Source organism: Oreochromis niloticus, linkage group LG3 (genome assembly GCF_001858045.2).
Source record: "Oreochromis niloticus isolate F11D_XX linkage group LG3, O_niloticus_UMD_NMBU, whole genome shotgun sequence".
In the NCBI taxonomy this organism is placed as follows: Eukaryota; Metazoa; Chordata; class Actinopteri; order Cichliformes; family Cichlidae; genus Oreochromis; species Oreochromis niloticus.
Window position 1 is genome coordinate 31,735,452 of NC_031967.2, and position 15,102 is coordinate 31,750,553.

Sequence of the window (15,102 nt, forward strand, 5' to 3'; positions counted from 1 at the left end):
TAGTGGTTTATGTGCAAATACACCATCAACACTGACACAAATACAAGAAAACAGTCTTTGAATAGGTGTCCACTTTAATTTGCATGGTTCCAAGTTTAAAGTGGAGCTTGAACCTTGGAACCATGCAAATTAAAGTGTATTGGATGTGCGTGGGTGTTTGATTCTTATTAGTTGTTTGGGATAAGTTTTTTGAGGGTTGGAATGATGTCTTGGAAAATGTGCAACAAGACTGACCAAACAAACAAGCAAGCAGAAAATGGGACATTACATGACTACGGATAAAATGGTATCTAGACTACTATGTGAATTTCATAAACTGTTGTTGTTTTCTGTGATCATTCCATCATGTGGAAATGACTTCTGCATTTCTTTAAGTTACACCTTATTATAAATTCAACATGATGTCAAAAAGTTTACGCGCCTTAACACCAGTTTTAGTAAAATTCTCTGAACTGTACATTTTTAAAAATAGGTTTTTAAAAGTAATTTTTAAAAATCAGACAAATGTTTTGTGATCAATGGCATTCACAAATTATTAATCAATAATTAATTTTTGTCATATATTTTTTTAACAAAATCCCATGTGAATGATTATAAAAAAAACCATCTCTCTTACCATTCTTTACTCATCTCCCTCCTTCCTGTTCTGTGTGTGTGTGTGTGTGTGTGTGTGTGTGTGTGTGTGTGTGTGTGTGAGTGTGTGTGTGTGTGTGTGTGTGTGTGTGTGTGTGTGAGTGTGTGTGTGTGTGTGCTGTGTTTGGCCACTTTATAACATTCACTATACATAACACTTCATAGAACCAGCCATTCCAGATCTTTATCAAAGCTGTGTTTTGGCAGTCATGTCAGGAGTCGCCATCTTTTCATTCAGTTGCATATGTCGTTGGTAACAAACAAAATACCAAAGCATGATAGTCATCTATAAGATCATTAACATTCACACACATTCAGTGTATGAATGTGAGCGTGAATGAATAATGGCATTGTAAAGCGCTTTGGGTGCCTTGAAAAGTGCTATATAAATCCAATCCATTATTATCATCCATCTGTTATCTCATCTCATCTGTTGGTCCATTTAGAAAAATATTGTCAATCAATAGTTTTGTCATTTTTTAATTTTTTAATTTAAAACAAAAATCCCATGTGAATGTCTTGCTGCCTGCTCAATGATCCAAGTAAGCAAATCCCCAAAAGTTGATTCTGTTCATCTGAACGTAGCGTTTTCAGTGCGAGAAACGTTTCGTCACTCATCCAAGTGACTTCTTCAGTCTCAGCTGTCTGGAGGTTTCCCCAATCTTATAAACTAACTTCTTTAAGTAGTCTTCAGTAGCACTTCTTCAGTAGAGGTGTATGTGGGCTGATGTAGCAAGTCGGGTTCGAACCCAAATGAAGTGGATCGGTCAGTGGTCAATGTCACCTGCCATCCTAAATTAAACTCGTAGGCTCGTGAGAACGACATTTGTCTTCTGAAGCTGTTGCCTCGTGAATTTCACAGACTACATTCAGCCGATCTGCTTAGCTTCAGAGAGCAGTACTTTCGACAATGAGACCAGCAGCTGGGTCATTGGTTTGGATGACGCTGGTAAGTAATTAAAATATGAAGTCCTTTTACAGCCTTGTGTAGCTCTTTTTGTGTAACCGCCCATCTCCTGTCCATGTGATTTGCAATTTTCCAGCAGGACCATCCTGTAAAACTAGCTGCACAAGTTGAAGAATGAACTTTTTTAATTTCAAAAAGACATCAGGGGTACTTCCCAAAGTCTGACCTGATCTATCCATCCGCTCAAAGTCCACAGTTATCACCGGTACGGGTCCGTGAGTCGTTTGGTACCGGGCCGCGAGAGTTGAGGCTCGGGTGTGAAATTTATGGTTTTCAGGGTTTTATCGTTAACTCGGTTTCCCTGGGTCTTTTCCCGTGTTGTAGTCGTGTGTCTTAGTTTGAAAGAAATATTCACGCACTACCACAAATCATTAAGGGGTAGTCAATGTTGGCATCTCCAAACATATCAGAACACCTTTGCAAATAGGTTTTATTCAACCTGTCTTGAATTACTGTGCACAACCAAAAATGTACCCAAATTATAGAAAAAAGCAGTGTTAATTTAACAGGATAACAATTATTTGTAAAAGGGGTTTTCTTTCTCTTGATGTGTACATAACGTATACAGACAGAATGCTACCAAACACATAACCTCCTTTGAGGAGAAAAGAAACTGATCAGGTCTGTTAAAGTCTGTTAAGGAGGGGAATTTGGTTTTAATGTTACACAACAATTTGGTTAATACAAGTATCACATTTCTGAAGAACAAGCACAAACACCAACAAGTCTGACTGGATTCTTTGGCGAGGCCCTGGCAACATATAGAAGTGGGCAGAGCTAAACATACTTTTTAGATATACCTGAAACAGTTGCAGTTAACAATGGCTCTCCAACAGTGTGTGTGCTGTTTCACTGTGGTGATCATTTCCTTATGCAAAGGTAAGAAAAAAGTTTATTTTTCTTGAGATATTTTCTCATTACTGAAGTTATATCAGGGGTGGAAGAAGTACGAGATTAATTAGAGGTACAAATGTGACTATTCTATATGAAATGTTTCACCTGGATACAAGTAAAGAGTCCATTTAGCATTGATGTCATTCAGTGTCATATCTATTAATATAGTATAATCAAAGAAAATCAGTCAGTCACTGGACTGCTTCATGTTCACAGTGACCACACTTTTTATTTGATATCAACATTTTCTGCTCTATTTAGTCAGTTTCTCTCTCTTATAAAGTGAAGACATTTCATGTTCTCGAGCTCGTTAGTTTACTTTGTCGTGTTGGTTTTTTTGCAATGTTCAAATTCAGCAGAGTAACTGCATATGTCATCAGTTATTATGATATATCTACAGTTACTGATGTTTTATACGTGTTAGACACATTTTAATGCTCTGACTTTTAACACACATTGACCTAAATACTTTTATAGGTTTTAACAGCCTTAGTTGTTGTTGTTGTTTTAGTTGTTTTTATTGAGTTATTTTATTTATTTATTCTTTTGTTTTTCTATATTTTACTGCATCATTGTTGTGCTTTTTTATGTTAGTGGCATTTACATTGTTAAGCATTTTGTGCAGCATGGACTGTTTGGAAAAGTGTGGTATATAAATAAACTTGACCATATCCTGATTTTTGTTTTGTTTTTTGTTGGGTTTTTTGAGTGAATTGTGAAAACATTTTTGAATCATTTGATCATTAAACACTGAGGTCAAAGTTTCATGTCAAAGGTAACAACAGAGGTGACTGAGTTTCCGTTTATCTTGGCAAAGATGCAAATGAAATGAAAGATCTTTGCTGGTTGTGCTGAATTCAGTAAGACCTTACAATAACCGAATTTATTAAAGTATTAGATGTTTATTAAATATTAAATAGTTCATTTCATAACCTGCTTAATAATTTTCGGGGTTCATAAGTTTGATTTACAGTGTGAAATTAAACCTGCACATGATTCTTAAAGTGCATTAAATTATATCTCTAAGAGGTCCCGCCCTCCATCAGAGGATACTTTGCATGTGACTCTGAGGACGACTTCTTCAGTCTTAAGCATTCTCATGGAGCTCTGCTTTAGTGTGATCATCTGATCATCCCTCAAACCTGTATTACAAAGAAACAACACCAATGAGTTTACATTAACTATCTTCTCTGTTTTCTTATTTGTCTGTTATCAGTTTTGATATGATAAATAATGCATGTACTGTGATAACAAACACAAAGAGTATAACATTATTAAGTAGTCAGTGGGAAAAATTGTGAGCACAGAATTATTTTATAAGTTGCAGCGTAGTGAGATCATTTTGTGAAATCAGTAATTTTCGCTTTCTCACAATTGCAAGTGATCACCTGGTTTAACATGTTTGTCTCTGTTTTTCTTTTCAGGTTGTCATTCAGAGCAGCCCGGTAAGCATCCAAAGACATTTTTACTATTCTTCAAGTTTTGTGTTTTTGAGTTATTTCCTTCTCTCAGCTGCACAGTAATTGGAAAACATACAGAGTAATATCCACATTTGTTTAAGTGACAAAGACTCAGTGTGCTGAGTTTTGCTGTTTCTTTAAACTATACTAAATTATTTTGTGCTGTAAAATGACAGTTTCTATTTTCCTGATACAGAGGACCCCTCTGTTTCAGTAAAATGGAAAGTGAAATTTTGCAGAGAGACTGGAGGAACCAGTTTATAATGTGTAAATTACACTGTTCAGACGTTCAGTTGATATAGGTTTATTCTTCTTAACCCACACGAATGTCATTACTCATGATTTCCCAGAAGAGCGTTGTATAGCTCAGTGTTATCTGTCATCTCTGAGTGGTTTTACTCACTGTTTAACTGTCGTCCCTTTGTTTACTCAGCATGTGGCAGCAGGGCTGTGAAGAGCAGCAGCATCACAGGAGGTCAGGATGCAACACCAGGAAGTTGGCCCTGGTACGCTGAAGTAAACTCTCTTTTTGGAGGGTCTCTAATCACCGACCAGTGGGTGCTGACAACTGCATCCATCACACTATTGTGAGTCACTGCTGCAAGTTTACACTTTTGTAGAATATAAACCTGAATTGAATTTACATTCCTCTCTCATTCTTAAACCTCTTCACCCATTAAAATATAAAAACTTAAAGTTACGCTTTTAAAATGTAAAATAAATGCATAAAACTTAACAGTCAGTTTGAAGATTCAGACATTTTATTGTGCAAATCACCAAAACTATTTCCACTAAACTGTTCTTTATTCTTCCATTTCAATCTAATAAAATAAATAGAAACAATTTAAAAGAAAATTAAAAACAGAAAAATAATATTCTTGCACACACGTTTCCACAGATCTTAAACCAGACGTGGAGGTTACTTCTGAGACTGGTAGAACTTCATTTTTCATTGAGCCTATTGTTTGCTTGGTTGTTACTTCTTCAGACCTCTGTTTGAATTTTGAGCACTTATTTTTTTTTCTGTTAGATTGCAGTGTAATATTTTGATTTATGCTTGAATAGATGAAATCTGTTCATGGCCCCACATCTCTGACCTGTACAACAATATAGGTATTTGACAGGGGATTTCTTTAAATCACCTTGCCGTTCTTCAGCTGAGACATCTGAGTTAGAAAACACAAACACTGCAGATTTTCTTTAACTCGCGAGGGCAGCCATGGAACGCAGGATCTGCGTCTCATCACTGTCTGCGTGCTTTATCTATACTTTTCTGTGTGTGTGTGTGTGTGTGTGTGTGTGTGTATGTGTGTGTGTGTGTGTGTGTGTGTACAAAGATGACAGAGTTATTCTCAGAAGTCAGAGCTGAGGTTCCCCTTTTCTAAGTCTGTATGTTCCAAAACAGAAAGAGGAAGCTGTAAGTTGTTTATCACAGAAGAGTTCATGTCAAAAGTTGTTAGGTGAAAAGTCACGTAGACATGTGGTTTGCTTAGTGATCAATAAAAGAATACATTTCATGTTAGCTGATCACATATACATGATTTTCCTTTGACATTCCCTCCTGTTGATCATGAAATGAAATGTACAATTCATCAGTGAGTAACTACTTGTCTTTCACATTCTCAGTTACTACATCATTGGTTACACTTCGTCTTTATCTATCAAATAGGAAAAGAAGTCTTCATGATCTTCATTGATTTCAGTACATCTGCGTATGCTGTGAATGATAAACTTATCATCTGTGAAATTACAGCTTTTAAACAAGGAATAACTCAAATAAAGAAAACAAAATAAAATCAGGAAAAATCCAACGACAATCAACAGTCTCTTTAAAATCTGAAGTCATGTCTGAAGAATGTACATTATCTGATATGTAAGTGCAGCATGTGGTGTTGAATAAGACACACAATCCTCCTTTCTCAGCCAGGATCATGTGCAGTGCTACACGATGTTGCATTACAGCAATTCTGAGAGCGTCTATTTCTTGGTTTTGTCCCTCGTTGACCTTCCAGGATGCTTTGAGAAACAAGCCGAATCTGTAGTCCAGTATCTCACTTCTGAGAGCACGTTTTCCCAACTCCTGCCCACAGGAAGAGTGAGTTGAGTACCTTTTGTCCAGTTGTCCAGAGTTTGAATTCTTCCTTCTTCCTGGGTGGATAGTGTGATGAGCAGAGCCGTTGCCAGTAGTGAGACGCCAGTTACCACCTGAGAACACTACATTTTTACTTAAGGCATTTAGGTCATTTCTATTTTTTCAAAGAACTCACACATCTTACATATTTCAAACTTTTAAGTTAGGAAAAAAACTTTGCATTGCTTACAGCTCTAAAACTAGACATTAGTAAATCATATGCCTAATCATTATCTGTCATTGTGATCCACAAGTATGATCACAAATTTGTTTTTCAAGCCAACAAAACAAACAAACTTGAACAAAAACAAATTGCCTATGGCATCAAGGCTTTACACACATGAGTCAGGACACAAAAAGAAAAACTGCTGCCAGAAACAAAGCAGAAGTGTGAGGAAAAAACTGAGCTCACAGACAGCTGCATTCGGAAAATTGGTCCAGGTCTGCTTTGCGCCTAAAAATAACACAACTATGACATTTTCATTATTATCTGGTGCTTAAACGACCCATTTCTCTCTCTCTGGTCAGAAATACCCATTATGTCATGTGTACAAGTGTATAAATGTAAGTGTGTTCCTTGCGTTCATGTTAATTGAGTGTAAGCTGCTTTCTTCATTGCAAGTATTTGTTACAATAAGGTTTAATTCATGCATCTTTTCACTGAGTTCTAAATTCAAACTATCTCACTTCTGACTCTTTCCAAAAATAATTTCACATGTAACAATCTGTGTGTGTGTTGTCTATTCATTAATATAATTCTCAGTTATTTTCTTTCATTATTTTTACCTTCTTTTTCTTTGTGACGTGGTGGACATCTCTAAACAATCATGAGTTCAGCCTTCAATTTTAATCCAATTATATCCTGTATTCTCGCACTCGAACGTGTCCTGGCTTCACCTCCCACCGGTCCTCGTCCCTTTTTTCACAGTGTCCTTGTGTGGCCTTCAAAGCTCCAACAAACACAGTCTGTTTCTTCTCTGTTTTGATCTTTCAGTATTCTCCTTTTAAGTTAGGTTCCAGCCCGGCAAAATATCACATTCAGTGCCTTCGAACAGTCATATCACACTGTTCTTTAACAGCCTGCAGTTTCCCCGTGCATGTTTTATCACGTGGTTTCTTTCATTCTGCTTCTGGAGTCGTCAGTCAGTCTTATTTTATTTGCACTGTCTTTTGCCTGCTGTTAATTCTTCAAGTCCACGATGTTCTGTCGGTCTTCATCATGAGATTAACTGTCCTTTGAGCTTCTTCTCAGGGTCGAGGACAAAGTGGGAGGTCAAGCTATAAAATTTTAGCCAAAAAGTGGCCTGTTTTCCCAATTGTTACTCTATCCTTTTTGTCGCTGTACTCAAGGTTCCAGGTTGAGAGAAATCCACCTGTATTAATTCACTATAGCATGGAATTAATATCATTTGCATTTATTTTCTGAAAATATCCATTCGTTTTATCTGGCTAGAGTTTAACTCGTCTGTTTGTCTCTCTGTGTGCTTTCTTGACGCAGTCAGCTCCTTTTATGGGCATGTAGTTCCTGTTACACACACGATTTCCTGTCACAGACACACCACAGGCACACATATTTCCTGTTCCTGCAGACTAATCGAACTCTTTGTTTTTTTCTTTGTATTTATAGCCTACAAACCCTCTTTAATTCTACTAAATCTTGATCTAAAAACAATACACCTTTATTTCACGCACACACTTTTAAATAGAGCTCTTTCAGACAGGAATCATCACACACACTGCCTTTTCTCTCAAACTTCCACTTTTTCACTCACTCTACTATGAACCTTTGTAGCGTTATTATTACTTATTTTTTATTATTTTTGTACAAATCACACCCAATCACTCAAAACCTACTACTCACAGCATTCACACACTTAAAATAACTCAAAATATGCTTTCCTAAGAGTATTTTATCAGACATGCTTTTCATAATCAGAAAGAGCAAGTCAAAGAAAAACAATTTAAACCTCTACTAATTCTCACAGGACACACATAAAATGGAAAAAATAAATAAATAAATAAATAAACACACCAGCATATATTGCTTAAGAAATGTTAATATTGAAAGTAATATGTTAGTCTTAAGTATATACAATGCACTCCATATATATATATATAACTCAAAGCTCAGTCAATTACTATACATACTGCAACAACTCAAAACTTTATTTATAGGCCTCTAATAAACATAAATGGCGTCTTAAACACACGCATTCGACAATGTTTGCAGCATTATTTGTGAAACCAACGGTGGTTTAAACAGGTCACAGTTTACTCATTTGCATTTTCACATTCACACACAGACCTCTTTTATTTACAATCACTCTCAGGCCTGACAGCTTCTCAAACCTGTAGCTTTAGCTGTTGTATACAGGGTTTGGCTTAGTAGTTGTTAGTATAGGAGTGCTCTATATCTCAACAATGTCTCATCTAGGATGACAGGTTTTCAATCAGGTCAAGTGTCTCTATGCACCTGATTAGTTTAGGTATTTTCCTTATTTTCTTCATTTCATATATCATTGTACTGAGTTTGAGCAAACCTTAAGCTTGAATCAGACTACTTTTAACAATTATCCACCTCACATCATAACTGACTGAGGTGCCTCTTCTTATTAATATTATGTCATTATTAATGTTATCATTGTTTTGTTTTTGTTTTTGTTTTTTATGACAGCAATAGTATATTACAATATTTATTTGTATATTACAATATACTACTATACTATTAATATACAATAGTTTATTATTTTATATTTTATTATGTATCCATCGAGGGCTGGGGGTGATCTGCAGCTTCAGACCCCCCCCCCCCCCCACCTCCCCCCCCCAAGCTGGAGACATTTACCTTGACACTTTCCTTGGCTGAACAATGACACAGCCTTAATATACCTTATGCATCTCTCTATTTTGTTTAATATGTTTTCGTGTGAATTATCTGCTTTCATTCATTCTATTCATTCTGGGCATGGTTATCTACCCAATTTTGTTTCATTTGTTAGTACCAATTTACAGGTTGTTATCCTTCCTATTATTAGTTTGAATACATAAGCTCTAATTTAATTTAGCCTTTTGTTTATTCCACTTTATTCCTCTTGTATTTATATGTATTCAGTTGGGTCTGTCTCCAGCCCTTTTTAAACTTTGATCTCTAATCTTTTACTTGATGAGGGATTATTATGTTCTTCCTGATATGGGTGAATGTATAGTGGGACATTTTGTTTTCTTAGGATTTCTCCATCTACAAGCACTAATTTGTCCGGCGCCTGGACATTTCTTTTCTAACCACTGCTCGTCAGCAGTGAGTTTTGTGGGCTGATTCCCCATTATCACAAAACTGCAAAGCTTTCTCTGGTACTAGATTCCAGGGTGGTTGCTGACACGCCCTTCTACCCTGTGCTATCCACATGGCGGTGTCAGTTTTATGAGACAGAGCTCAACCTTTCCCTTTTACCACCAGTATTTGGGCTTATGCAGGATACACAAAGAAAACAATAAAAACAATGGAAGTAGTTCAGCAGCATAGTGTGCTGTAAAATCAACTTACTTCCAAAGACATACGCAAAACACATATACATACACACAGATAGACATTTGCGCGCTGATTTGTCACGAAGTATTTTCGGCTACTTCTGAAACCAATCTAAACTTAGTTCCTTCCGGCGAACTCAAACCTATTTCATGTGTTTCTTTCTTCAAACCCTTGCGGCGGGTTAGACCTGTTTAGACCCTTGCGGCGGGTTAGACCTTCATTCAGTGTTTTCTCACCCTAAGTCGTCTTTTGCTGGTTGTTCAGGTCATCTGGCTGAATCCCACCGTCGTGGACCAGAACTATCCGGTTGTTCAGTGATGACGTGACGAATCCTACTTCCGGGCCTAAAGTAGTCTGCGTTTAATATGGCTTTTGTGTTGTTAACATGTTTAATGTTTTGTATTTTCTTCTATTTAATCTCAAAAAGCTCCTAAAACAGTCAGTGATCACTGTTGACCTCCCTCAGCTTTTATTACTGCTAATCATTTATTTAAGCTCAGTTTTTAAAACCTTACGATGTAACTACAGCACAGCCCATGCAGCAGTATATGAATGACTAACCTCGTATTGTGGATGGATTATCTCAGTTGTTCTCCTGGCTGAAGTTTAGTCCTTTTACAGCATCCTGCCATGCGATTACATTTGTTCCTGACCACCGAGAACACTCACGTTAACTTTTATCGAGTGGAAAAAAAGTTAGCTTGTTTATGTTATGCTAACATAGCTGTGTGGCTAGCGGTCACGTAGCACATCATTATATACCAGCTAGCCAAACTTCAGTAACCCTACAAACGTCACTGCTGTTTAGTTTTCTGTCTTCATTTATGTTGGAAGTGATAGCAGAGCTGTACGTTTGAATTTTTTTCCAAAACCCCGCAGTCAGGACATGCTATATTGTATTTAGATAGAAGCTAGCGAGCTAACTTCCTGCTAACTTCTAACTCCGTTGAATGTCATAAATTCCATTTTTATGGATGCCTGGATGTTAAACTCAATTGTTACACCTGGTAGAGCAGAACACTGATAATTTTATTAAAGATGAAAGACTTTAGACAGTTTTTCAACTCTCAGTAATGCCACAGTGATCGTTTGATATATGGACCTGCAGCGGAGTTTAGGCCCAGACACGGCCAGTGACGTCAGACTGAACAACCGGATTACACCGGCCTGGACCCGAATTTTTCTTACGTCCCAGGTCTTTCACCTCTACCTAGAGAGGGCTGTCGACAGACTTTGGTGCTGGCTTCTCACGGCGTCAGGATGCAGCAGTCAGACCTTGCATTGGAGTCACAGAAACGTGTCTGTTGTTTCCATCGCTAAGCTCGAAGGATCAATTTAAATGACAGGGGATTTCTTTAAATCACCCTACCGTTCTTCAGCTGAGACATCTGAGTTAGAAAACACAAACACTGCAGATTTTCTTTAACTCGCGAGGGCAGCCATGGAGCGCAGGATCTGCGTCTCATCACTGTCTGCGTGCTTTATTTATACTTTTCTGTGTGTCTGTATGTGTGTGTGTGTGTGTGTGTGTGTACAAAGATAACAGAGTTATTCTCAGAACTCAGAGCTGAGGTTCCCCTTTTCTAAGTCTGTATGTTCCAAAACAGAAAGAGGAAGCTGTAAGTTGTTTATCACAGAAGAGTTCATGTCAAAAGTTATTAGGTGAAAAGTCACGTAGACGTGTCGTTTGCTTAGTGATCAATAAAAGAACACATTTCATGTTAGCTGATCACATATACACGATTTTCCCTTGACAGTATTACAATTTGGTCAAACAACTGTACCTGAGTCTCAACAGATAGTCCAGATCTCTAGCTTTAGTTAACAAACTATAGAGTTTTTTCTAAGCCTGTCCTACTTGTTTATTAGCCTTTTTTATGTGATTATTGTAATTAAATGTAACACCAAGATAAACATAATCATCCATGTGTGTGTGTGTGTGTGTGTGTGTGTGCGTGTGTGTGTGTGTGAAGTGATTTCAGTAGCATAGAGGTGTATCTGGGCCGCCACAGCAAGTCAGGTTCAAACCCAAATGAGGTGAATCGGTCAGTGGTCAACTTCACCTGCCATCCTGAATTCAACTCGTCGACTCATGAGAACGACATTTGTCTTCTGAAGCTGTCGGCTCCTGTTAATTTCACAGACTACATACAGCCGATCTGCTTAGCCTCAGAAAACAGCACTTTCGACAATGAGACCAGCAGCTGGGTCATCGGTTTTGGTGACGATGGTAAGTTATAAAATATTTATTTTCTTACACACATTTGTGCTTAGAAAGGCCTGACCTATGAATTCCCTCCAATTAGGTAACGATTCACTCGCCAACACCCTGCAGGAGGTAAGAATAAAAATAGTGGAAAACTTTAAGTGCAAATTCATCTATGAAGACTACTTTAGGATCGCCGTTGTGACAGAGAGTGAGATCTGTGCTGGCTTCGAGGCTGGAGGCATTGATCCATGTCAGGTAAACACATCTTCTTGTTTATTTGTCATGTAATCTGTTGTTGACTGTCACAGTCATAATCTATTATTTTTATTTTGGTTTATTGTTTTGCTGTAGTTGTCCATAAAAATGTATATTAATCATTATTATTAGTTATTTTTATAGCTAATTAATTTCTGTCTTGATGCATGCTCAATCATCCAGGTAAGTAAATCTCCAGAAGTTGATTCTGTTCATCTGGACGTAGCGTTTTCAGTGGGAGAAACGTTTCGTCACTCATCCAAGTGACTTCTTCAGTCTCAGCTGACTGCAGGTTTCCCCAATCTTATAAACAGTACATTTGCATAATGACTGAAACCAGCCCACTGAAGGAACAATGGGCTGTGAGGTCAGTTCCTTAATCTTAATTATGCAAATTCTCTTGACCATTGATCAACAACCACTGACCAAAACCCACTGATCAAAGCCCACTGATCAATGGCCATGAGTACCATTCACAGAGAGTTGGGGAGTGGCTGCAATCACAGCATTGTAAGATGGTGACAGATGTACCCTTAGGCCCCCTCCTCTCCTCTCCCCACTCTCATCATCCACTGGAGCACAAACTGGGTGTCATTAGGATGCTACAACACAGAGCGAACACCATGTCAGGGTTCATTTGTGGAATTTCTTGCCTTCTTAATGAGGTTCGAACCATCAGTTGTGTTGTGCAGAAGTCAGTTTGGTAAACAGCTGATAGTCTTATTTGACAACTGTTAGAATTCATATTATGTCAAGAAGCAATCAGCAAAACTTTTTTTTTTACAAAAACGTAAAGAGAAACGACTGTTCAGAAGAGACTGTTCAAATCAGGTCTTTATGGTCAAATAGCTGCTCAGAAACCACTACTAAGTAAAAGCAACAAGCAGAAGAGATTTGTTTGGGCAAAGAAACACAAGGAATGGACATCAAACCAGAAATTTGTGCTGTGGTCTGATGAGTCTAAATTTTAGATCTTTATAGTAGCACTTATTAATAAAGTTCTTGATAAGACTGAACGTTATGACTAACAGCTGGATTTTCCCTTTTTGCAGCTAGTCAAACAGCAAACAGCCACCTACTGCTAAAGAGACAGACAGTGAAAGCTGACAGTATATCCTCGGTTTCTTAAGTCACCCTCATTGTTGCAGCCAGGAGCTACCAAAAGTGATTCTCTTCATTTAGTTTTAGTCTCGTTGTTTTCCTCTGAGTTATCGATTCTGTCACTGTTAGCTAACATAAACTAATGTAAGTCCATTATCTGCAACCAACCAACAACCCACGTGACATTATGTTCTATAACAGAAGATGACGCCGTTTTTAAAACTTTAACTTCAAGCACTTATTTCTTAAATCCAGCTTCACAGACAGAGTTAATGCTATGTCCAGCTCAACTTGTGTAAATTAACCTTTATATTTGTAGTGTTTCATGTCCCCTTTAAGAGATATTAATCTGTCTCAATAATGTTTATTGATTTCTTTCCACAGTTTGACATAGGGGGACCGCTCATGACCAAAAAAGAGTCAGTCTGGGTCCAGAATGGACTTCTCAGTTATACCTTATGTGGTATTTTGGGAAGACCTTCAGTGTTCACTCGTGTATCCCAGTACCACAAATGGATCAGCGACACAGTCACAGGGACTCCACCAGGCTTTGTTCCTGTCACCAACCCAGGCAGTTCAACATCACCAACCACTAAACTCACCACTCTCCCTACAACTTCCCACAAAATGTAACAACATGTTTGACAGTGATGAAAACCTGATCTACTTCACTCATTTCTCTTCAGTCTGTATTCTTGTTGTTTTACTGCACATATGTGCTAGAGCTGGTAAAATGTAGATCAACACATTTGCTCTGTTCCATAATTACATGCAAACATGAAAAATGTTAAACAGTTTGCCCCTTTTTTTTCCTTTCATGAAATGTATGATTTTAAGGTGAATGTTATACTTTTTACTCCACACTTTAAATAAAAACTTTTCATATTTTTTATTACCAAATTAAATTCACTTCATCAATGAATCCGAGAGAACATTTCTCCCAGATTAACACTGTGGGGTCTGTACCTTACAAAGAGACACCATTTGTTGACTGTTAAGCTGTGTTATATGAATAAAACTGAACAGATCTAAAGAAAGTGTTTCTAAAATTTTATTTTATTAGAACAGAACAGATGGATGACCACAGCCATCTCAGGTTATAATACATAAATCAAATGGACATAGTAAATAATAAATCAAGGTGTTTCACAGACAGGTGGTCAAAACTTCAGATACAAAAACAATTGTTTCTAAGCTTGTATTATCTCCAGCATTACTTTGGTATGACCAGGCTCTAACACCAAAGAACACCTTACGTATGACTGATACACCAGAAGCATCTGACAGAACTTGGGGTCCTTCAGACACTTAAATCCTTAAAGTGTGGGTCCAGCACAGTAGCTATCTTCAGCCACTGATAGTTAAGCGTTGCTACATTTTGGGATAGGTCCTTTGTGAAGTCAGTCTTAAATCTCACCATGTAGTAATGGAAGTGGTGGTTCAAGCTCCACCAAGTGTATTGGATGTGCGTGGGTGTTTGATTCTTATTAGTTGTTTGGGATAAGTTTCTTGAGGGCTGGAATGATGTCTTGGAAAATGTGCAACAAGACTGACCAAACAAACAAGCAACCTCATGGTGCCTTCCAGAAAATGGGACATTAAATGACTACGGATAAAATGGCGTCTAGACTACTATGTGAATTTCATAAACTGTTGTTGTTTTCTGTGACTGAGAAGACCTAAATAAACATATTTTGACCTCTAAGATCATTCCATCATGTGGAAATGACTTCTGCATTTCTTTAAGTTACACCTTATTATAAATTCAACATGATGTCACAAAGCCTCCATTTCTCTCTCTCTCTCTCTTACCATTCTTTACTCATCTCCCTCCCTCCTGTTATGTGTGTGTGAGTGCTGTGTTTGGCCACTTTATAACATGCATTCACTACACATAACACTTCATAGAACCAGCCATTCCAG

The 15,102-nt window shown here is 37.5% G+C and overlaps 1 protein-coding gene across 1 annotated transcript; it reads left to right on the plus strand.

Annotated features, from left to right (window-relative positions):
• Positions 1 to 2,410: 2,410 nt before the first annotated feature.
• Positions 2,411 to 14,894, plus strand: LOC100704993 (testisin). Its single transcript, XM_019352320.1, has 6 exons — positions 2,411 to 2,479; positions 3,919 to 3,939; positions 4,388 to 4,541; positions 11,588 to 11,844; positions 11,921 to 12,078; positions 13,564 to 14,894. Exons 1-6 carry the CDS (start codon positions 2,422 to 2,424, stop codon positions 13,810 to 13,812), a joined length of 897 nt encoding a protein of 298 aa, XP_019207865.1. The 5' UTR covers positions 2,411 to 2,421; the 3' UTR covers positions 13,813 to 14,894.
• The last annotated feature ends 208 nt before the right edge of the window (positions 14,895 to 15,102 follow it).

Bases quoted from the DNA above. Each gene is read 5' to 3' on its own strand.
- LOC100704993 (XM_019352320.1), top strand. From the start codon at position 2,422: ATGGCTCTCCAACAGTGTGTGTGCTGTTTCACTGTGGTGATCATTTCC. The intron at 11,845-11,920 runs GTAAGTTATAAA...CCCTCCAATTAG, and splicing joins CATCGGTTTTGGTGACGATG to GTAACGATTCACTCGCCAAC. The intron at 12,079-13,563 runs GTAAACACATCT...TTCTTTCCACAG, and splicing joins GAGGCATTGATCCATGTCAG to TTTGACATAGGGGGACCGCT.